Source organism: Ostrinia nubilalis, chromosome 20 (assembly GCF_963855985.1).
Source record: "Ostrinia nubilalis chromosome 20, ilOstNubi1.1, whole genome shotgun sequence".
NCBI classification, from domain to species: domain Eukaryota; kingdom Metazoa; phylum Arthropoda; class Insecta; order Lepidoptera; family Crambidae; genus Ostrinia; species Ostrinia nubilalis.
This window is the reverse complement of record NC_087107.1, coordinates 13,378,736-13,402,790: the sequence shown is the minus strand read 5'-3', so window position 1 is coordinate 13,402,790 and position 24,055 is coordinate 13,378,736. Positions and strand designations below refer to the sequence as shown.

The 24,055-nt window shown below is 42.7% G+C and overlaps 1 protein-coding gene across 1 annotated transcript in view; it reads right to left on the bottom strand.

Annotated features, from left to right (window-relative positions):
• LOC135081913 (FH2 domain-containing protein 1) overlaps window positions 1-24,055 on the bottom strand; it is a 154,952-nt gene that overhangs the window by 9,518 nt on the left and 121,379 nt on the right. The window contains exons 14-25 of the mRNA XM_063976695.1: window positions 21,711-21,732; window positions 10,774-10,949; window positions 9,609-9,713; window positions 8,364-8,524; window positions 7,335-7,523; window positions 6,413-6,539; window positions 5,764-5,916; window positions 4,064-4,261; window positions 3,222-3,344; window positions 2,054-2,183; window positions 1,248-1,373; window positions 573-704 (exon numbers count right to left, since the gene is read on the bottom strand). Coding sequence (XP_063832765.1) covers window positions 573-704; window positions 1,248-1,373; window positions 2,054-2,183; window positions 3,222-3,344; window positions 4,064-4,261; window positions 5,764-5,916; window positions 6,413-6,539; window positions 7,335-7,523; window positions 8,364-8,524; window positions 9,609-9,713; window positions 10,774-10,949; window positions 21,711-21,732 — 1,642 coding nt within the window. The remainder of the gene's footprint in view (window positions 1-572; window positions 705-1,247; window positions 1,374-2,053; window positions 2,184-3,221; window positions 3,345-4,063; window positions 4,262-5,763; window positions 5,917-6,412; window positions 6,540-7,334; window positions 7,524-8,363; window positions 8,525-9,608; window positions 9,714-10,773; window positions 10,950-21,710; window positions 21,733-24,055) is intronic.

Sequence of the window (24,055 nt, the reverse complement as noted above, 5' to 3'; positions counted from 1 at the left end):
CCGTCCTCGCCGGGCCGGGCCGGCTTGCTGTGACGTCACGACACTCACCCAGGCTGCCCCAGGCGCTTCGTTCCCGCGCGTCGGCGGGCGAGCTGTGACGTAGGAACTCCAGTAGACCGTCCTCGTCGGGCCGGGCCGGCTCGCTGTGACGTCACACACATGTCGGAAGGGCGAGCTGTGACGTAGGAACTCCAGTAGACCGTCCTCGTCGGGCCGGGCCGGCTTGCTGTGACGTCACGCATGTCGGCGGGCGAGCTGTGACGTAGGAACTCCAGTAGACCGTCCTCGTCGGGCCGGGCCGGCTTGCTGTGACGTCATGAGCATGTCGGCGGGCGAGCTGTGACGTAGGAACTCCAGTAGACCGTCCTCGTCGGGCCGGGCCGGCTCGCTGTGACGTCACACACATGTCGGAAGGGCGAGCTGTGACGTAGGAACTCCAGTAGACCGTCCTCGTCGGGCCGGGCCGGCTTGCTGTGACGTCACGCATGTCGGCGGGCGAGCTGTGACGTAGGAACTCCAGTAGACCGTCCTCGTCGGGCCGGGCCGGCTTGCTGTGACGTCATGACACTCACCCAGGCTGCCCCAAGCGCTGCGTTCCCGCGCGTCGGCGGGCGAGCTGTGACGTAGGAACTCCAGTAGACCGTCTTCGTCGGCTCCCGGGCTGGCACGGCTGCGGCGTCGAAGACTGCCCGTGGGCGTCACGTCTGAAAGAATAATCATAATTACAATGAGGCCTATCATAATTATTCTTCTTTTATTTTGACAATGATTTAGTTTTGAGAACCACGATTTCGCGAAGGCTATCGTCTTTGTCCTCCCCAGTTAGTGCGACTGCAGAGTAAGGTCCTGCCATCCTGTTGTTAGTGGCTAAGACAGTGGCGCCAACTGTTGACCACGAAGAGCAAGAACCCAACAGCGCGACAAAGTACGACAACTTTTCATCCAGCCACTACAAGCATTTTTAGATATTTAAGACTTACATAAGTAATAGTAGTTTGTCGAGTTAGAACGTAGTTTTTTCTATTCTTTATCAATTTTGGCGCAGATGTGGCCAGACCATTGCTACTTAGTCTTAGTTTGCAACAATCTATTCTTATTCAATCATCTGATTTCTTCTAATTCTTTAGCAGACTGACAGTTCTAAAAATACTTAAATTTTTGGTCCCAATTAGTAGAAGTGCTATGTTGATGGAATGGATAGAACTTACTGGTCTTAGCAACTACAAAAACAAACGCGTCATTTTTACCTGGCGAAGGTGACGGGTCGTGGGGCCTCCTCAAGGATCTCCTTCCGAGGCCGTTCCTGATGTCTAGTAACAACGACTCCATTAGAGATTCGCATTCCGACACTGGCGTGGTGCATACGCTGCCTCCTGTTAAAATATCATGATTAAAACACTGGAAACTTCCACCAAGGCGACGAAATGCGTACCTTCACTGTAGTTAAAATTCAGAGGGCTCTTAATCTCTACGTTTAACACTAAAATCCTAATAGTGATCCAAGTGAGGCTCGAACCTCGAATTAGAGCGTTGCTTAGAGGGGGAATCCTTAAGCAGTTGCTCCATTCGACATTTAAACGAGTTGCAATGTACAGCCTGACTCCTGTATACCAGGATCTACAGTTTAGCCTCTAATGAAACCCAACGAGTACCAGTTGAGTAATTCAGGGGTGTAGCTTAGGCGTAATAACTGGGTGTAGAGTTAAGAAAGTATTGTATTTACGGGACTATTCCCTTCTCTCTTTCCCACCGCTGCAAGTCCTGTGTGTACTCCAGGATTTACACAGCTTGATAAAAAATCAAGCAGTGACAGTCAAGTTTTTCCGGGGGAAAAATTAAACTGTCATTGGACCCGCATCGAAATTAATCAGAAGAACAATGGAGTTCGAAGCTAAGGTTCGACTTCCTTCCAGTGCAAAGCGGATGACAGGGGACAAATAAAGGTTTAAGAGCCCTTTAAGAAAAGATATACACCACGGACAGTTAACTTTACGATCAGTGAATAAAGATAAAATTATGGTAAATCCTGTAAATAAAGGTCTTGGGGACTTACCAGTGGCTCGCGTGCGTGCGGCAGCAGCGTCCCTTGCGCGGCGCCGCTGGGCCGCCTGCTCCTCGTTGGCGCGGCGCCGCTCGTTGTCCGCCACCGCCGACTTGAACTTGTTGCAGAACGTCACGAATATCTGCAGCATACAAACATTTATTAGACCAGTCTTTACTGCACACTATACACAACCACAGAATAATAATAAGTACTACGTACAGAAGTTTTACTTCGCAAAGGTATTTAAAAAATGTATGCTCAATGTCATTAACAATATGGTGTAATTTAGCCTGTCTCAAGAGTCAAGCAGCATTTTGTTGACAAACGTCAGTGATCGGCACTGCGCCGAAGCGATAGGGCTGACTTCGGTAAAATGATGTGACGTGAGGTGCCAAACTGCGGCAAATGGCGGAGGAAATACATGGTTTAGCATGAATTATCATGAATAATATTAACTACTTATTTACCTCTCAGTGTCTTGAGGCAACTTAAAAAAGTACATTCTGTGTTTTTATTATTATTTAGGCAGTTAAATACTGCACAGTATTTAGTACACCATTTTCTTTATTTTCTTCTATCATACACAAGAATACGCGTGCGTGAGTCAATGTTCGCTCGTATGTGAGGCCTTGTCGAATAGTATCCTGTAGGTGGGCCATCGTGCGTGTTTTGTTTTCGATGTAAACTCGCGGAGATGAACAGGCCTGACACAACTTAGAAATGAAATTACAAAGTTGAAAAAATAAACAAATCTTTTTTTTTAAATCTCTTAGTCTGCATCTCTCCTGATGGTAAGTGATGATCAGGACGAAGGTGGAAGCGAGCTTCACCCGGAATCCTCAACCAAAGAGGAACTGGATATCCTCCCCTCTAACTGCCAGAACACAACAACGCTGTTAACAATGTTGTTATGGCGACAGATCTCTGCCTCCTCTGGGAATCGAACCCGGGACCTCTGGGTCTGAAGCGGGTGGTATTATCACTACAGGTTCGGTTATAAGTAAACGTAAATACAAAATACCTAAAGTGGGTATACAATTCGATTCCTATTTCAATAATTCTTCAATGAGTTATTCAACCGACATAATTAGCTGTCACTTGCTTCCTATCTCATTAGGTCACTGTAATTTTGAATTCTGACTCCATGTAGGAATGATGGAATATTGTCAAGTCAAACCTTAAAGCATTCCTCTAGTTTGAAGGAAACAGGGTCTTCACAGAAGAATTCGGCCAGCTGTTTCCTGATACTCTCCACCTCTTCCATATCTTTGTTCAAAGCTGACACCTCTTGTTCTGCCACCTGTGAAAAAGCACCATACATAAATAACCCGAATCTAACATGATGAAGCTAAGACATACGTACGCTTGGTAAGAAGATTTGAAAGATATTTTTTTACTTAGAACTGAGTTAAGCTGATGGCTCAAAAATTAATATAATTCTAGCATTTCTTTCAGAGGTGACTGCGAAAACAATCCAGTTCAGTAATTAAATTGACGAAAGGAATCAAGAAGATAGAAGTTGCTGGGTGAAATAAACATCACCAGATTGCGCGTATTTTGTCGAATTCTTGGGAACGGAACTATTCCCACCTCTCGTTCCCACCGCTGCAACTCTTGTGTAGCCAGGGTCTACAGCTTGACCGCCAATAACCCAACCAGTGCAGGTCAAGTTTGTCCCAAGGGAAAGTTATAACTGTCGTTCTGTCGTTGGACCCGCAACGAAATTAATCAAAAGAACGTAATTCATAATTAGAATAGTTCTTGGGAAGTCTTACAAAAGGTTCTGAAGTGGAGACCGCGTATCGGAAAACGCAAAGTGCACGCACACACAAGGTGGACCGACGACATCGTAAAGGTAGCAGGAAGGCGTTGGACGCAGGCCGCTACCAACCAGGCAACATGGAAAGCATTGGGAAGGCCTATGTTCAACAGTGAACGTCCTATGGCTGGGATGATGAAGATGAAGTCTTACATCCAACAATGAACTGCTATCTGCTGGAATAATGAATCTTCTCTTACCTGTAAGAAGTCTCCCATCTGTTCCCTAATATCCTGCTGGGTGAGCGGCATCTGGATCTCCTTCTTGAGGACTCCGATCCTCTGACTGAGGGTCTTGATCTCATTGTACAGTTGCTCCACGCTGGCCTTGGCCGCTTCCTCTAAAACTCTGGTGTCGTCCGCGAAGTGGATTAGCTCTTTGTTCTTTCTTTCTGCTTGCTGTGGATGAAAGGTTTTGTTTTAGGGATATTCTGCGAGGAAACCACTCATAATTTTAAATTGAAGTCATTTACTAAAAATAAAATTATCAATTTGCCAGCACAGTTTCTTATAACAAGGCTTAAAGCTATTTTTTGACCCAGAAAAATAGCTATGGCTCAGGTATGTCCATGGGTATGGTACTCGAACCAATGAAATACACCTGGAGTATTTTCTTCCTGCCATTTAGTAGACGCTACCTTAGGTACCAGAAATAAGACAGACGCTTTCCTTGGTAGTCCCGCGATTTAAGATCAGAACAACCACGCCCCCCTTTCCATAATTGGGAGAGGTCTTATGCTATAAACGAAGGATGAGACGAATAATGTTTTAAGCTGCCTCATCAGCACCCTTGGGCTAAATACTTACATGTTTCATCCTAATGTCGCCAAACTGGGGGGAAATCAATGGACACATTGTTCCGGATCAGAATGCTCCCCCCTTGGGCACAACCACCCTTCCCCTCTCCTGGCTTACAGTCATGTTCTTACCATAACGACGTTGTACAGCTACAGCGCTATCCGCGTCAGAAAGTTGCCATTTGTTGCCGGTAAGTGCTCTCACCATGACAGATGGATGGTCAGGAAGTGTAATGGAAGTGTTCTTACCATGGCGACGTAGTGCATGAGGTTCATCCCAGGCTTGTTGCCTGTAAGTCTCTCAACATGGCGACTTAGGAAGGCATGAAAGTGGTCTCACCATGGCGGCGTCAGGAAGGTATGAGGAAGTGCTCTCACCATGGCGAAGTCAGGAAGTGTTCTCACTATGGGGAAGTCAGTAAGGGTATGTGGAAGGTGTCTCACCATGGCGACGTAGTGCATGAGGTTCATGCCGGGCTTGTTGGCGCGGATGTCGGCGAGCTTCTGCAGCGAGCCCAGCTTGACGCCGGCGGCGCCGCCCGCGTACGTAGGAAGTATAGACGCATGTTACATGGTGTTCCCACCATGGCGAAGCCAAGAAGTGTATGTGGAAGTATGGTGAGAACAGCGACGTAACCTCCCTCCACGGCAACGTCAGGAAGGTATGTGGAAGTGCTCCCACCATAGCGACATTGGGAAGGATGTAGAAGTGCTCTCATCATCTCTCTGTTCGGCGTGTTTATTGCAGCTTCATGCACGTCTCCCACGTCACCGTCCGCGTCAAGTTGCCTATAAGTGGCCATAGCGACGTCAGGAAGGTATCTGGAAGTGCTCTTACCATGACGACGTCAGAAAGGCATGTGGAAGTGTTCTCTCCATGGCGACCTAAGGAAGGTATGTGGAAGTGTTCTCACCATGGCGACCTAAGGAAGGTATGTGGAAGTGCTCTCACTATGGCGACGTAGTGCAACTTCATGCTGCATCGCTTACGTCACAGCCTGCGTTAGGAAGTAGCCGCTTGTTGCTTGTAAGTCTTTCACTATGGCGACGTCAGGAAGTGCTCTCACTATGGAGAAATCATTGGGTACATGGAAGGTGTCTCACCATGGCGACGTAGTGCATGAGGTTCATGCCGGGCTTGTTGGCGCGGATGTCGGCGAGCTTCTGCAGCGAGCCCAGCTTGACGCCGGCGGCGCCGCCCGCGTAGCCGCCCGCGTTCAGAAAGTTGCCCGCGATCAGTGCTATGTACAGCACCTCCTGTGAACCACATCAGCATAATGTCATTTAGTTTATAATGCAGGAATAGAACACTATTTACACACTATTTGTGCTATGTACACTTGTACAGTCAGCGTCAAATATGTAGTTCGTGACACACAAAGTAGCCAAAGAGTTCGCAACACGTCTTTGTTACAATGAGGGCTATCGTTTTAGCGCTCACCAGTTAGCGCCACTGTAGAGTAAGGTCCTGTCACTTGCTAGTCGCGAAGACAGTGGCACCAACTGGTGAGCGCTAAAGTGGTACGAGGACTATCGCATTTGCACTCATCAAGATGGCGCCACTGTAGAGTAAGGTGCTGTCAATCGCCAGGGGTGCCAACTGTTAAGTATAAAAACGATAGCCCTCATTGGAATAAGGTTGTGCTGTCAACTTTTTGGCCACTTGGGTGTCACTTACTATTTGACGCCGACTGTACGTACATCAACTCCTCTAAGGCGTATTTTTGTTTAAAAAAAACACTAATTAACTTACCTGTAAAGCTCTAGAGTTCATCAGATCATCCCCGGCCACCAGTATAGCGTTGATGGCACTCTCTAGGTATCCAGCGGTTGACACCCACTCTTCTTTCAGCAGCATACATTCTATCCTTAATTTATAGCTGAAACAAAAGAGTTAAACGTCAAGATTGTGCCTTTTCAAATATTTGATTGGCTACCAAAGTAGGGCAAAATTACCACATAGATAAAAGGAGCTCTCAGCAAACTACTGTTATTAGTCTCTAACAAATAGCTTCAACAGCTTTCAAGAACATTTTTACACAACTTTATTGGACATTATTAAGCTTGAGTGCTGAAAGAAGAAACACAATAAATTGTTAACAATAAAGTGTCTTGAAAAAGTCATCAGGAATGAAGGAATCAGATTACGCGATGTACTTTTCTGATCTAAACAATTTCAAATCAATGTCTTTTTCTAGGAATATAAATCAGCTGCAGCAGGAACTTCTCAGCGTTCCCTAGTGGTGACGTCACCCGTGAAAGCCTTCAGCATCTCGCACTCGCCTATTTCCGGCAGAATCTTGGATAGACCTCGGAGCTTCTAGGCTTTATTTAACTAATCCATTAACTTACTTGGGGATCTGGATCAGCTGCAGCAGGAACTTCTCAGCGTTCCCTAGCTTGGTGACGTCTCTCGTGAAAGCCTTCAGCATCTCGCACTCGCCTATTTCCGGCAGAATCTTGGAAAGACCTCGGAGCTTCTAGGCTTTATAACTAACTAATCCATTAACTTACTTGGGAATCTGGATCAGCTGCAGCAGGAACTTCTCAGCGTTCCCTAGCTTGGTGACGTCACCCGTGAAAGCCTTCAGCATCTTGCACTTGTCTATTTCCGGCAGTATTTGGAAAGACTTCGGAACTTCTAGGCTTTATAACTAACTAATCTATTAACTTACTTGGGAATCTGGATCAGCTGCAACAGGAACTTCTCAGCGTTCCCTAGCTTGGTGACGTCACCCGTGAAAGCCTTCAGCATCTCGCACTCGTCTATTTCGGGCAGGATCTTGAGGAGCCCGCGGAGTTTCTCCGCGCCGATGTCGTCGTGGGCACCCTCGCGGATGAGTTGGATGATATCTTCGTTGGAACTGAGAACAAATTGAAGATGAGGGAAAAGCCTTATCAACTACCAAACTGAGAAAATTTTGCCCCCACTGAGAATTGAACAAGGGACTTCTGGGTCTGAGACAGGTGGTCTTATTGCTAATTAAGTATTAATGGCATATAAAGCCAGTTTGTCGCTACCGACCAATCTGGAAATCATTTGGGGATTCCTAAATGTCCTTACAGTTGAAATGATGATGATGATGAAACCCAATTATATTTTTCTGCCTGTTCTTAGGTGTAGTACGTGCAGCCGAAGGATGTGATTATTAATGCTTTGGTTTGCAAAATGGCAACCTTACAATGACAAAAGGATATTTTACGCACTTGATATTCATCTTCTGTATTTGAGTGTGGAACAATGTTATTTCAAAACACCTTGGACCTATATTAATACCCCTTTGTTTGTTCCCACTTGTTCTATTCTAATCAGTTCTGCGGTAGAATTAGTGAAACTTTTTTTGTAGTGACACGGCACAGTGGTTTCTATGTGCTAAGAAGTAAAGGCGATTTTGCAACTAAAATGTATGGTCTAATGTGCTTGCTATCATCTGTATAGGTACTACTAATGAAAAATCTAAATATTTATAACTCAAAGGTGACTGACTGACATAGTGATCTATCAACGCACAGCCCAAACCACTAGACGGATCAGGCTGAAATTTGGCATGCAGGTAGATGTTTGTTATGACGTAGGCATCCGCTAAGGAAAGGATTTTACGAAACTCCATCCCTAAGGGGGTAAAACGGGATCCACGCGTACGAAGTCGCGGGCGGCCGCTAGTTATAAATATAAAATGTAATAGGTACTATGTTGTGACTACCTTCGGAACTGTTTCAAAAAGATGTTGACATTCAAACTCCTCTTGCCGTCGAGTAGCGTGATCTCGGACGCCTCCTTGCGCGGGCGCCGCTCGCCCGAGCTGTCGCAGACGGGGCTCCGGCCCAGCCGCGGCGACGAGCCCGCCGAGCCCGTCGGTTGGATCTAGACAGAGATATGATGAGAAGAAAGAAACATTTAAGATTTTAAAGTAAAAAAACAAGGGACAGAAAAAAGATAAAAAAGGGACAAAAAAAGATAAAAAAGGGACAAAAAAAGACAAAAAAGGGACAAAAAAGAGACAGAAAAAAAAACAAAAAAAAAAAGACAAAAGAGGGTAAAAAAAAAAAAACAAGACAAAACTACCATAATGAAGTTAGAGAAACTAAATATTGTTGTAAAGCCTGGTCCGTGAGCACGTAGAATCCCGTGCAATGACCCCAAGCTACCCATCCCTATCGCTCGCGCGTAATTATGTTGCTGTCGCGACTGTGCGACGGGCGCCCGCAGTGAGTGTGCGAGCGCGACAGCAACATAATTACGCGCGAGCGATAGGGGTGGGTAGCTTGGGGTCATTGGACGGGATTCTACGTGCTCACGGACCAGGCTTTAGTGTTCTAAATATCAATCTCTTCTGCCACTTCTTCTTATCACCAGCCACTAAGTCATCCTGAAAGCTAAGTATTTGAGACGTGTATCAATGCCCTGAAAAGGGTCTATTAAAGAATTTGTATTTTCTTCCATACTACTGCAACTCTTGTTTGTACCTATACTTATTTAGAAACTAAGTACAGGTAATCAAAAGAAAAGTAGGATAGTTTGAAACTTATGGATCGACTATCCTAAGATCTTGAACCCAACTTCATTAGTCGAGTAGGATGCCAACTTTACTGATGAATCCCTCGTTCATAGCATTGATCCAAATACAAACATCGAGCAATTCCAGAAGAAAGCTAAATGATCTTGAGGCTCGCAGCATCTTGAATCAGAAGTAATATGAGAAAAGCAAAAGAGATAAGGTGATTGCTATAGTAATTAGCCTATACATAGTTATTGGTATATTGGATTGTTAATAAGTAAGAGACAAAATATTTACTACATTGGACTGCGTATTGCTCAGAAAAAATATTTGTCTCTTTTCCTTTCTTACTTCCATTAGGCTTGTTTCTTTTTATTTTAGGCAAGTTGGTCAATAACTATGTATTGGCTAATTACTATAGCGATCACTCTACATTTTTCTTATTCTTACCTGTTGACAGAAGAGCCCCTCGATCTCGCTCCAGTCGAGCTCGGCCTTGGGCGAGTGCTTGTGGCTGGACGCCACCAGAGACCAGATGTTGTTCTTGCCGATTACCTGCAACACATTTATTTTATTGCAACCTTCATAATAATGTTTATTTTAATATACTGGTAAGATTTCTGTTATGATTCGTGGGGAGTGCCTTGATATAAATAGTGCAGGACAACAGTCATGAAAATCCCAGTACCAGGACGGCCAGCAGCCGCTAGATAAACAGACTGTAAATTTTTTGTTGGCAAATAAAATACTTTTACTTTTCCTTACTTTATTTACTTAAATCTACTTAGAAAAACAAACGATACCGCGAAATAAACGGAACAGAGCGCCATCTCTTAGTCAAACTCAGAACTAATCCTAACACATTTTATATTTTGGTTAATTTGTTTCATCGTTTTAGCCAAATGATATCGCTGGCTTCCCTAAGGATTTCCAAAATGACCAGTCTTTCGCTGCCAGCTTTCGTTTGAATGGAAGAAGATATTCTACAATTCAAAAAGTACGTCAGTTATAAAAGACAGCGAAAGAGGGTAGACCGATATATCTGCCCATAACCTGTCACCGACATATCGGAAACTCAAAATTAAGGTACAGTCGCGGAATGAAAAGGTTCGTCACCTTAGTGTCGGTTTTCGCTTGCACTAGGTACTGTAAGAGTCAAACCTGCCAACATAACAGTGCAAGAAACAGTGCTGCTAACATTTAAATAAATGTGACGTTTGCTAACGAAGAAGGTTTTGCTTATTTTTCTGTCCCATCAGTGCAATGCTAAAATGTATTTTTTTTATCTAATAGAAATAATAATGGCAGGTTGAACCATCAAGAAGGTTTTAGTTTATCAACCATAATAATCTTCTTGACAAGATAAATGTCAAACAACTTTAATCTGAATAATTTTGAACTTTACTGACTAACAGTTAAAGATTGTTTTGTCTAACTCGAGATTATTCTGTAACATAGTTTCAAAAGGTAATATGTGCTCGCGATTCGTTGAAGGAATCAATTTGAAAACTGACGAACCTTTTCATTCCGCGACTGTACATGGTAGCAATCCCGTCAGTAATAATAATTATGGTAGTGACCATGCAAGTTTAACAATATACGCCAGTTAACTCACTTTGCTGTCAGGTATCTTGTTCCAATTGATGGTCTTCATCTTGGTCTTGGGCATGGGCGTCTCCTGCTGCGGCAGCGTGACGTGTGCGGGCGGCGGCGCGGGCGCGGACGGCGGCGACGGCGGCGCGGGCGGCGGCGGCGGGCCCGGCGGCAGCGGCGCGGGAGGCGGCGGGATCACTGTGAGAGAGTCAATTAAAGCAGAGTAAGAATCAAAGTGTCATTTTTTATAGTTACTTTTGTGAAGCCTCAATGTACCTAACCTTGTTGGTGATCAAATAAATCTATATAAATAAAAATGAATTGCTGTTCGTTAGTCTGACTAAAACTCGAGAACGGCTGGGCCGATTGAGCTGATTTTGGTTTTAAAATGTTTGTCGTAGTCCAGGGTAGGTCTAAACGGTGAGCAAATAAGGAAAAATTGCGATGGCTTATTTATTGCCTTTAAGGCGGAACAGAGTTCGCCGGGTCAGCTAGTAAATAAATAAATAAATAAATAAATGAGTAGGTCATCTTCAAAGAAACGCACTGAGCGCGGTTTGTATGTGAGCGCGCCAATACCTATATGTATATGCGGCGCGCACGCACACACTGACAAAATTCGGCGCAACCACGACTGGCTCCACGCTAAAAGACAATGCCGGAAATTGGCGTCTTTTTTTTCGCGCGGCCATCGACCAAACCTTGTTTTTTGATTACAAAATAGTGTAATAAACCAAACTTACTGTTAGAAAGTAGTTTGAACACCAAATAAACTATAGACTCTATAGAATGTATTGTCTATGCGGATTATAAAATAAAAGACACTCGATCTTCGGCTTTCACAGAAATACGTTATTTTATTTCAATTATTCCCATTATAATAGGTTATGGGCCCAGTAAACCCAAAAAGTTATCAATAAGTGCAATTATCTGGAATAGGCGCGTATTTATTTACAAGAAGCAAGAACTGAAATATCAAAAATGTCTTCGAACGCATTCCTAACCAGTGTGCCTAAGCTATTGGGTCGCCAGAATTACCATGAATGGGCGTTTGCAGCGGAAAATTTGCTGGTCTTGGAGGGCATGTCTGACTGCATCAAGCAAGAAAGTTCAGAAGCCAGGGCAACAGAAGACAGAAAAGCAATGGCCAAGCTGATCCTAACAATAGATCCGTCATTATACGTCCACATTAAAGAAGCTAAAAGCACCAAAGATCTGTGGCAGAGAATAAGAAACATGTTTGATGATTCTGGATTCTCAAGACGAATAACATTACTCAGGAATTTGATATCAATTCGCCTTGACAGCTGCGAATCAATGACGAGTTATGTTACACAAATCATCGAAACGGCCCAGAAGTTGTCGGGAACAGGTTTCTCCGTAAATGACGAGTGGATCGGGAGTTTATTGTTAGCTGGTTTGCCTGAAAAGTATTTCCCCATGATTATGGCAATCGAGCATTCGGGAATCGCCATTACCAGTGACGTAGTGAAAACGAAGCTCATAGATTTGGCAGGAAATGACTGCGAGGCGGGAAGCGCATTCTTGAGTAGAGGGCAGCACAGTCGTCATAGTTTGAAAGTTGGTAGCACTGGCAAGTTCGACAACTCCAACCAACTTCATGGCGGTGCGTATGGCGGAAATGGAAAGTCTATGCCCGACTCATCAAATGTCAAATCTGACAAGTCAAGTGTCAAGTGTTATCGGGTAAATCCGCGAAACAGTAAAAAACTTATGTTCCGATCGATAAAAAAAAAACTGTTGTAGTTCTGGTAAATTAAACTTCTGAATAACGATTCATACAAGTTTCCACATAAGGCGCCATGATCCATATTGATTAAATACTTCAAGTTATTTCGATAATCAAGAAAACACGCACTAAACGTCATTACCATCCCAGTAAAAGTACTGACCTTTGCCGTTGTCTTTTAATTTTTTTTACTTTACCTATACACAGACCAGATTTTGATTATAAATTTAAAATGTACATATTTACCGTGACAAAATAACAAAATTATATTGAAATCGTATTAGCCAATAAAATGGAATCATGAATTGAAATATTGTCACGAGAAATCGTCATAGCCATCGCGGCAGCATCAAAGGTTCTTTAATGCGGCTGCGACGCGACTTATCCCCGCTTGTGTCCGCGCGTCCCACTCTTCAATTCGTTGCTCGTAACAGAACAGAATGCACGTAAAATTTACGCAGCTCCGAGACTTTTTACACTCCGAAAACGAGAGACACTCGCAGTTTGTCATCGGCTCGCGTCATTCCCATTTTGTGCGATTTAGTAAGTTTAATATATCGATATTTTTCTAATAATTAGCACTTTGTAGCATGTGATTACAATAAAAAAATGACGATATTGAGGTGTCCCAATAGTGGTGACAATTATTTTTATATAATTTTAAAATCGTTTTCGTCATTACCATTAACATCATTACCATATCATTTAGGCTTATGGTGATGACACTTTGTATATGGTAATGATGACTATGAATGGTTTCCTAAAAGAACAATGTAACAAAACGTCCCCAGAACTGTAGCACTTTAATACCTACCTTATAATACTATAATTTTATTATATGACAGCTCAAGTGTGACATGCGTGTCTCAGAAAAAAGTTATATCTAAAATAAAAATCCATAAGCAACCCTGAAAAAATACATACAAAATCACTTTTGACCAACTTCAATGGGTATCACGACAGCTTAACCCCGGGACAATTCGACTCCTGTGACAACTCGACCCCTGCGACAACTCAAACCCTGCGACAACTTGATTTTTTTCAACACTCAACACTTTTGACTTACTTCAAATGGTTTCACGACTGCTGGACAGTGGCGGCGTAGCATGGGTTGGCACCCGGGGCATAGCACAGCACAGCACCCCCCGTCATAAGTCCTTAATGTAAGTAAGTTGGGTATACATATAGCGGGGAGGTAAGACACCCCAAAATGGTCCTCCCTTACGCCGCTGGTGGCTGGACCCTACGACTGCTTAACCCTACGACCACTCGAACCCTCCGACAACTTATACTTGTGACCCTGTGACAAGTCGAACACTGCGACACGTCAACCCCTGCGACTACTCTGAGCATTTATTGTAGATTCTGTTCAGGCATTGATTGATGGAGCTAAATGGTTTACAATAAGTATCATAGTTGTCATCGGGGTCAACTGGACCTCTGTGACAACTCGACCCCTGTGATAACTCGATTAAATTAATTTTAACCTACTTTAAACGAAGGTCGACCCTACAAAAACTTGACCCGGACAACTCGACCCCTACGACAAGTCCAAAATATTCAACTATGATACTTATTGTAAACCATTTAGCTCCATCAATCAATGCCTGAACTGTATCTACAATAAATGCTCAGAGTAGTCGCAGGGGTTGACGTGTCGCAGTGTTCGACTTGTCACAGGGTCACAAGTGTAAGTTGTCGGAGGGTTCGAGTGGTCGTAGGGTTAAGCAGTCGTAGGGTCCAGCCACCAGCGGCGTAAGGGAGGACCATTTTGGGGTGTCTTACCTCCCCGCTATATGTATACCCAACTTACTTACATTAAGGACTTATGACGGGGGGTGCTGTGCTGTGCTATGCCCCGGGTGCCAACCCATGCTACGCCGCCACTGTCCAGCAGTCGTGAAACCATTTGAAGTAAGTTAAAAGTGTTGAGTTTTGAAAAAAATCAAGTTGTCGCAGGGTTTGAGTTGTACCAGGGGTCGAATTGTCCCTGGGTCAAGCTGTCGTGCCCTTTGAAGTTGGTCAAAAGTGATTTTGTATGTATTTTTTCAGGGTTGCTTATGAATTTTTATTTTTGATATAACTTTTCTGAGACATGTCACACTTGAGCTGTCATAATTATAATAAAATTATAGTATTCCATTCAATTTATTCATTTAAAGATAACAATGATCCACATGGTTAGTAAATGGGTGCCTTATACAACTATGTTAGTAATTTACTTATTATAACATACCACTAATTATCCAACCCGTTCGGTAAGAAGTAGCCGAAGGAAATGTCGGATAATAGGAGAGTCGTACCTCTCCGCCACGGTCTTCAGGATACTGTTGGGGCTCGCCCGTATCCTACTGAGCAACGAGGCAGTCTTCTTGCATAGGACAGCAAAGAAGCCGTCAGTGTGCGACTGAGCAAACATTTGAAGCGAGGCAAGCCCAACAGCATCCTGAAACCGTTGTTATATTGGACCCGAAGGACGCTAAGCGATTTCTGCGAGTACGTGGTCCACAGGTTTCCCGTGTATAGACTCTGACAGTATGCTTTAAACAGAGTGATCTTGACATGGTCATTACATCGGGCAAACCTGCGAGCCAACATATTACACCTTACTGCCAGCGCCCTTCGTTCCCTCTCGATATCAACATGATCTTTAAGGTCATCAGTAACGTAGAGTCCGAGATATTTAAATTTAGTGGCTCTGTTTAACTTTACCCCATTAAGCAAGAGGTCGGGTACCACGTTTGGACATTTACTGGCGGCCTTAAATACCATGTATTCGCTCTTCTTCACAATATACAATAAGCCATGGCATTTAGCATACACTTCACACACACCCACCATCTTTCTGAGAGCCCCCATTGTTGGCGCCAGCAGTACCATATCATCAGCGTAGCTTATGTTGTTGATACAAACACCATCTACCCAGCATCCGATACGCATACTGCTAAGGGCAACAATGAGGTCATTTACGTATAGGTTGAAAAGCCTGGGAGACGTCAGCCCACCCTGTCTCACCCCGCACTGCAACCCATACTCCTCAGAAAAAACGTTAGCCCATCTTACGCTGTTAATCTGGTTAGCATACCAATAATGGAATATTTGTGATACTTCTGACGGGATGCCCTGCCTCCTCATCTTATCCCAAAGGATGTCATAAGACACAAGATCGAACGCCTTGGAGAGGTCGAGGAAGCATGCGTAAATGAGAGTCCCCTGATCCGTGTAGTACCTGACAGTGTGCTTAAGACTAAGGATGGCGCTCTCGGTCGACAGTCCAGGCTTAAACCCGAATTGAGCATCATGTGATTTTAAATATTTATCTAGTAGAGAGTCAAGCACACTGTCAAGGACCTTTGCCGTGATTGTAGCTAGAGAGATCGGTCGGGTATTAGCATGGTCTATCATATAAGGTAGGTATTAAAGTGCTACAGTTCTGGGGACGTTTTGTCCCATTGTTCTTTAAGCTTTGTTTTTAAATGAGAAGGTTTTTTATTAGTTTACGAAAAGACGTTTTTTTATTCATTTCTTGTATGTTGACTATTGTGTAAGTCTAAGTAAGAGTAGCTTGGCATATTTTTCAATCAAAATCCTCATTGGTGTAAATATATATTTTTTCTGATTCTGAATAATATTAGGAACGTAAAAAAATTTTAACTAATGTCCGTATTGTTCCAAATTCAATAAATTCATTAAATTATTGAATACATTTACTTTTATTTCCAACCCATTCTTTAATAGGTACGTGCTTAGCTAGGAAAATAACATAGATAAAATTGGTGTTTAGCTGAACAATTATATCTAAATTTTAGTTTTCAAGTTATTTTAATTTAATGTATTACTATAAAATTATATTTCGTCATCACCATTAACATAAGATCATTACCATTTTAATAAAATCATTACCATTGGGAAAACGTCATTACCATTTTGTGAAAAAATATTTGGACGCTTGTTACTTCTAAAATAACGATTGAATCTAAGGGCCTCACACTGATCTAAAAAGCTCATTGCTTAACCTTTCAGTTTAAGCTAGTTTGCACGCATTCCTGTAAAGTTTTTCAAAAAACGTAAAATAAATCTCGCGGAATCAAATCGGCGGATCCACCCTATCGTTGTAAGGGTAAATCCGCGAAACAGTAAAAAACTTATGTTCCGATCGATAAAAAAAAAACTGTTGTAGTTCTGGTAAATTAAACTTCTGAATAACGATTCATACAAGTTTCCACATAAGGCGCCATGATCCATATTGATTAAATACTTCAAGTTATTTCGATAATCAAGAAAACACGCACTAAACGTCATTACCATCCCAGTAAAAGTACTGACCTTTGCCGTTGTCTTTTAATTTTTTTTACTTTACCTATACACAGACCAGATTTTGATTATAAATTTAAAATGTACATATTTACCGTGACAAAATAACAAAATTATATTGAAATCGTATTAGCCAATAAAATGGAATCATGAATTGAAATATTGTCACGAGAAATCGTCATAGCCATCGCGGCAGCATCAAAGGTTCTTTAATGCGGCTGCGACGCGACTTATCCCCGCTTGTGTCCGCGCGTCCCACTCTTCAATTCGTTGCTCGTAACAGAACAGAATGCACGTAAAATTTACGCAGCTCCGAGACTTTTTACACTCCGAAAACGAGAGACACTCGCAGTTTGTCATCGGCTCGCGTCATTCCCATTTTGTGCGATTTAGTAAGTTTAATATATCGATATTTTTCTAATAATTAGCACTTTGTAGCATGTGATTACAATAAAAAAATGACGATATTGAGGTGTCCCAATAGTGGTGACAATTATTTTTATATAATTTTAAAATCGTTTTCGTCATTACCATTAACATCATTACCATATCATTTAGGCTTATGGTGATGACACTTTGTATATGGTAATGATGACTATGAATGGTTTCCTAAAAGAACAATGTAACAAAACGTCCCCAGAACTGTAGCACTTTAATACCTACCTTATAATACTATAATTTTATTATATGACAGCTCAAGTGTGACATGCGTGTCTCAGAAAAAAGTTATATCTAAAATAAAAATCCATAAGCAACCCTGAAAAAATACATACAAAATCACTTTTGACCAACTTCAATGGGTATCACGACAGCTTAACCCCGGGACAATTCGACTCCTGTGACAACTCGACCCCTGCGACAACTCAAACCCTGCGACAACTTGATTTTTTTCAACACTCAACACTTTTGACTTACTTCAAATGGTTTCACGACTGCTGGACAGTGGCGGCGTAGCATGGGTTGGCACCCGGGGCATAGCACAGCACAGCACCCCCCGTCATAAGTCCTTAATGTAAGTAAGTTGGGTATACATATAGCGGGGAGGTAAGACACCCCAAAATGGTCCTCCCTTACGCCGCTGGTGGCTGGACCCTACGACTGCTTAACCCTACGACCACTCGAACCCTCCGACAACTTATACTTGTGACCCTGTGACAAGTCGAACACTGCGACACGTCAACCCCTGCGACTACTCTGAGCATTTATTGTAGATTCTGTTCAGGCATTGATTGATGGAGCTAAATGGTTTACAATAAGTATCATAGTTGTCATCGGGGTCAACTGGACCTCTGTGACAACTCGACCCCTGTGATAACTCGATTAAATTAATTTTAACCTACTTTAAACGAAGGTCGACCCTACAAAAACTTGACCCGGACAACTCGACCCCTACGACAAGTCCAAAATATTCAACTATGATACTTATTGTAAACCATTTAGCTCCATCAATCAATGCCTGAACTGTATCTACAATAAATGCTCAGAGTAGTCGCAGGGGTTGACGTGTCGCAGTGTTCGACTTGTCACAGGGTCACAAGTGTAAGTTGTCGGAGGGTTCGAGTGGTCGTAGGGTTAAGCAGTCGTAGGGTCCAGCCACCAGCGGCGTAAGGGAGGACCATTTTGGGGTGTCTTACCTCCCCGCTATATGTATACCCAACTTACTTACATTAAGGACTTATGACGGGGGGTGCTGTGCTGTGCTATGCCCCGGGTGCCAACCCATGCTACGCCGCCACTGTCCAGCAGTCGTGAAACCATTTGAAGTAAGTTAAAAGTGTTGAGTTTTGAAAAAAATCAAGTTGTCGCAGGGTTTGAGTTGTACCAGGGGTCGAATTGTCCCTGGGTCAAGCTGTCGTGCCCTTTGAAGTTGGTCAAAAGTGATTTTGTATGTATTTTTTCAGGGTTGCTTATGAATTTTTATTTTTGATATAACTTTTCTGAGACATGTCACACTTGAGCTGTCATAATTATAATAAAATTATAGTATTCCATTCAATTTATTCATTTAAAGATAACAATGATCCACATGGTTAGTAAATGGGTGCCTTATACAACTATGTTAGTAATTTACTTATTATAACATACCACTAATTATCCAACCCGTTCGGTAAGAAGTAGCCGAAGGAAATGTCGGATAATAGGAGAGTCGTACCTCTCCGCCACGGTCTTCAGGATACTGTTGGGGCTCGCCCGTATCCTACTGAGCAACGAGGCAGTCTTCTTGCATAGGACAGCAAAGAAGCCGTCAGTGTGCGACTGAGCAAACATTTGAAGCGAGGCAAGCCCAACAGCATCCTGAAACCGTTGTTATATTGGACCCGAAGGACGCTAAGCGATTTCTGCGAGTACGTGGTCCACAGGTTTCCCGTGTATAGACTCTGACAGTATGCTTTAAACAGAGTGATCTTGACATGGTCATTACATCGGGCAAACCTGCGAGCCAACATATTACACCTTACTGCCAGCGCCCTTCGTTCCCTCTCGATATCAACATGATCTTTAAGGTCATCAGTAACGTAGAGTCCGAGATATTTAAATTTAGTGGCTCTGTTTAACTTTACCCCATTAAGCAAGAGGTCGGGTACCACGTTTGGACATTTACTGGCGGCCTTAAATACCATGTATTCGCTCTTCTTCACAATATACAATAAGCCATGGCATTTAGCATACACTTCACACACACCCACCATCTTTCTGAGAGCCCCCATTGTTGGCGCCAGCAGTACCATATCATCAGCGTAGCTTATGTTGTTGATACAAACACCATCTACCCAGCATCCGATACGCATACTGCTAAGGGCAACAATGAGGTCATTTACGTATAGGTTGAAAAGCCTGGGAGACGTCAGCCCACCCTGTCTCACCCCGCACTGCAACCCATACTCCTCAGAAAAAACGTTAGCCCATCTTACGCTGTTAATCTGGTTAGCATACCAATAATGGAATATTTGTGATACTTCTGACGGGATGCCCTGCCTCCTCATCTTATCCCAAAGGATGTCATAAGACACAAGATCGAACGCCTTGGAGAGGTCGAGGAAGCATGCGTAAATGAGAGTCCCCTGATCCGTGTAGTACCTGACAGTGTGCTTAAGACTAAGGATGGCGCTCTCGGTCGACAGTCCAGGCTTAAACCCGAATTGAGCATCATGTGATTTTAAATATTTATCTAGTAGAGAGTCAAGCACACTGTCAAGGACCTTTGCCGTGATTGTAGCTAGAGAGATCGGTCGGGTATTAGCATGGTCTATCATATAAGGTAGGTATTAAAGTGCTACAGTTCTGGGGACGTTTTGTCCCATTGTTCTTTAAGCTTTGTTTTTAAATGAGAAGGTTTTTTATTAGTTTACGAAAAGACGTTTTTTTATTCATTTCTTGTATGTTGACTATTGTGTAAGTCTAAGTAAGAGTAGCTTGGCATATTTTTCAATCAAAATCCTCATTGGTGTAAATATATATTTTTTCTGATTCTGAATAATATTAGGAACGTAAAAAAATTTTAACTAATGTCCGTATTGTTCCAAATTCAATAAATTCATTAAATTATTGAATACATTTACTTTTATTTCCAACCCATTCTTTAATAGGTACGTGCTTAGCTAGGAAAATAACATAGATAAAATTGGTGTTTAGCTGAACAATTATATCTAAATTTTAGTTTTCAAGTTATTTTAATTTAATGTATTACTATAAAATTATATTTCGTCATCACCATTAACATAAGATCATTACCATTTTAATAAAATCATTACCATTGGGAAAACGTCATTACCATTTTGTGAAAAAATATTTGGACGCTTGTTACTTCTAAAATAACGATTGAATCTAAGGGCCTCACACTGATCTAAAAAGCTCATTGCTTAACCTTTCAGTTTAAGCTAGTTTGCACGCATTCCTGTAAAGTTTTTCAAAAAACGTAAAATAAATCTCGCGGAATCAAATCGGCGGATCCACCCGTAAGCAGTTTGGACATTACAAATCTCAATGTAAACAACAGAGTAATCAGCCTCAGTTAAAGAAAACAAACGCATTTTCGGCAGTTTTCTTGAGTGGAAATTACAGCAAACAGGACTTCTATTTGGATAGCGGTGCGAGTACACATATGACTCCAAATATAAACATGATACAGAATGCATCTTTTACTACAAGCATTAAGGAGATTATAGCGGCAAATCAGAATGCTATGCCAGTTTTATGCTCTGGGGATGTCGATATCATGACCGTTACTCCGGATTCCCTTTATGAAGTGACGCTGAAAGATGTGTTGTGTGTACCTAACCTTACCACAAACCTAATTTCCATCAGTCAACTTATCAAGAATGGGAATAAAGTCGATTTCAAAGAGAATTGTTGCTATGTTTACAACAGACAGAACACTTTAGTGGCTGTAGCAAATCTGATAGATGGTGTCTACAAGATGGTCATAGAAAAGAAACAGTGTTTGTTTACATCAAGCTCTTCAGCAGCAAGCAGTGAAATGTGGCACAGGAGACTTGGACATCTGAATATGAACGATCTGAACAAGATGAAAGATGGAGCAGTGACAGGAATATTGTGCACTGATAACTCCGTGATAGAGGTGGGCGCCGATATACAATTGGACGGCGGCGGCGCGCCGACTTTTTGACCTCGGCGGCGGCGGCGTCGGCGGCGTGACCTTGTTTGACCTTTGTTCATTGGGTATTTTTTTTAAATCTGCTTTTTTAGTATCTGTCGTCAAGACTAATCAGGTGATTTGCAGTTGGTTGGGGTTTGAGCCACTAGAGCAGTGGTTTATCCTAGTAAATTAGCTCTCTTGATCATAGATACTTTGATATTTGGATAGCGGGTTTGGCTGAGATCAGGTTCTCGTGTATTTCCTAAAGGCGAGCGTACCAATGTGCCGATAAAAGTACCCTTGTACATGTATTTTCGACTCTTTGGAGGCACATAGTTAATGTTAGATTAGCTGACTGTTGGTGGAATATTATATTCAGTTCTGTTTTATTTATATTTATGGTCTTTCTATGTTATCCTACGGTCCAGGATGTTAATGTAGGTTGATTGCAGCAATGGGTCGAGGTCTAGATTGGCCGGAGGATACGTTTCACGTCTTAAATGATAATATGGTGAGACTTTGAGACATAATTACATGCGCCACTTGGTCAGCCAATCAGCTGACTTTGCAAACAGTCTAGTCACTTTAAGATCACAGTTACATTTGAGGAAGGCCGCAGCTTTCTGGTGTCTGGGCTACTTTACTAGTAGATGTTATAGAGTATCGGACCAAGTACAGAGTCCTGGGGTACTCCAACTCTGCAGCTAAAAAGAGAAGATTTTGTCACCGAGTTTGATTTTAAACTGTCTGTCACTGAGATAAGAATCCATCAGCAGGTAGTAGAAGTGTGCTAGAAGGTACTTTTGAATTTCATAGAGTAGTCCTTTATGATAAACCCAGCTGAAGCCGCAGCGAAAGCAGACGTACAGGATTCTTTCTTTTCCAAACATTGTACTGATTATGGTTGGTATGGTTTCTGCCAAAATTTATGGTCGGGTATACTATATTACATGGGTCATACTTAGGCAAGGGAATAAACGAGCAAGAATGATCCTTTTCCATAATTTTAACAATACAAATGTCAGATTAATTGAGCGATAAGAGAATTCGTTAGGCGACTTGCCAGTCTTATGGATCATTTCCAAAGTTAAGAGACTTGCGAGGTTCTCACTCAGTGTGGTCATTGTCAAGACCATGGACTTGCATGCAAAATGGGCCCTCTCAAATCACAATGGGAAGGTTTGGCAGCACAGCACCTAGAATGGCGGGAGATTGTGTTGTGTAGAGGCGAATCCGCGAATTCAAGGAGCAGCGCAAAACTGAACTCGACGCAAAACGCGATGATGTAAAACTCTCAATGTGCGAGGAGTTTTCCGCGAAGATCGGCTAGGTAAGTCATCTTCGGGCGCATCAGCGCCGCTAAGACAGCTAAGTCGAAGTGGTCACCATGACCGAAATCGGTCGGATGAATCAAAGGCAGGCATCATAGCTGCAAGTCTCGGATCAAGTTCAATGCTTGATCTTATTTTTTTGATTGAATTGTGTATTTTTTGGATTATCCGTGTCAATGGGGTTAAATAAACCGGCTTGTCAAAGGTCTGAGATTTTTCTTGTCAGTTCGCACTCATGTATTATCGGACCTAATAAGCGGAGAACACTTTGAGGGAGGTACTTTGTTGCCTTCCAGAGGTTGTGGTTCCCATTTGCATTCCGAGACATATTTGCCAAACTCTGTGTGTGTGATTCGCTTAAAGTATAGTCCAATAGTGTGGGTTGTCTGCCAGACGAAGGCGGGGATTTTTTTCTTGACAGCAAGAGGGACCGACGCCTCTCGCGTTCAATTATTTACTAGACCAAGCAGCAACTTGAATAATGTACTTGATTAACTGTTAATATAGTTAGTATTGAGTTATTCCATCAATTTATTAGTATATCAACGGCATTAAGTTGCGAAAAAATTATGCCAACCACATAATTTACATTAACTCAGACAGTCAGGCCGCGCTGATGGCCTTAAACTCCAATTTAATCACCTCAAAGTTGGTAGAAAACTGCATGAGTCGACTGAAAACCCTAGGAGAACGTAACAGAGTAACGCTGAAATGGGTTCCAGGTCACGCGGGAATCGTGGCAATGAAAATGCCGACGAACTAAGCGACGAGCGGAGGGAACACAATATGGTCCAGAACCCTTTTGTGGCATTCCCAAAAGTCTCGCTTGAATGACCCTGGAGAACATCTATTTAAAGAAATCCTTTAAGGCATGGTCAGACACGCCAGTATTAACTCATTCCAAAGCTCTCATAAAAGCCTATGACCGAAAATGCTCTAAGAAGATCTGAGTAGGATCAAAATGCGCATCTTAGTTCGAGCCCTCACTGGATACTGCAGCTTAAACAAGCACTTGTCCACTATGGGACTGTCCGAATCAAGAACGCGCAGAATGTGCCAAGAGGCAGATGAAACGCCACCACACATTCTCACGGCTGCGGACCTTTGATGCGCAAGCGGAGCTTACACCTGGGCAAACACATCCTAAGCCCACAAGATGTAAAACATATCGCCCCCCAAAAGATACTGCAATTCCTAATGAATGCAGGACTCAGAGACGAACTGTAAGGAAAATAGCAGCGATCACAATAGATCGGTACCGGTCGTAGTGATACTAGGACTTTATTGAACTAGAATAGCCGCTCAACTCAAT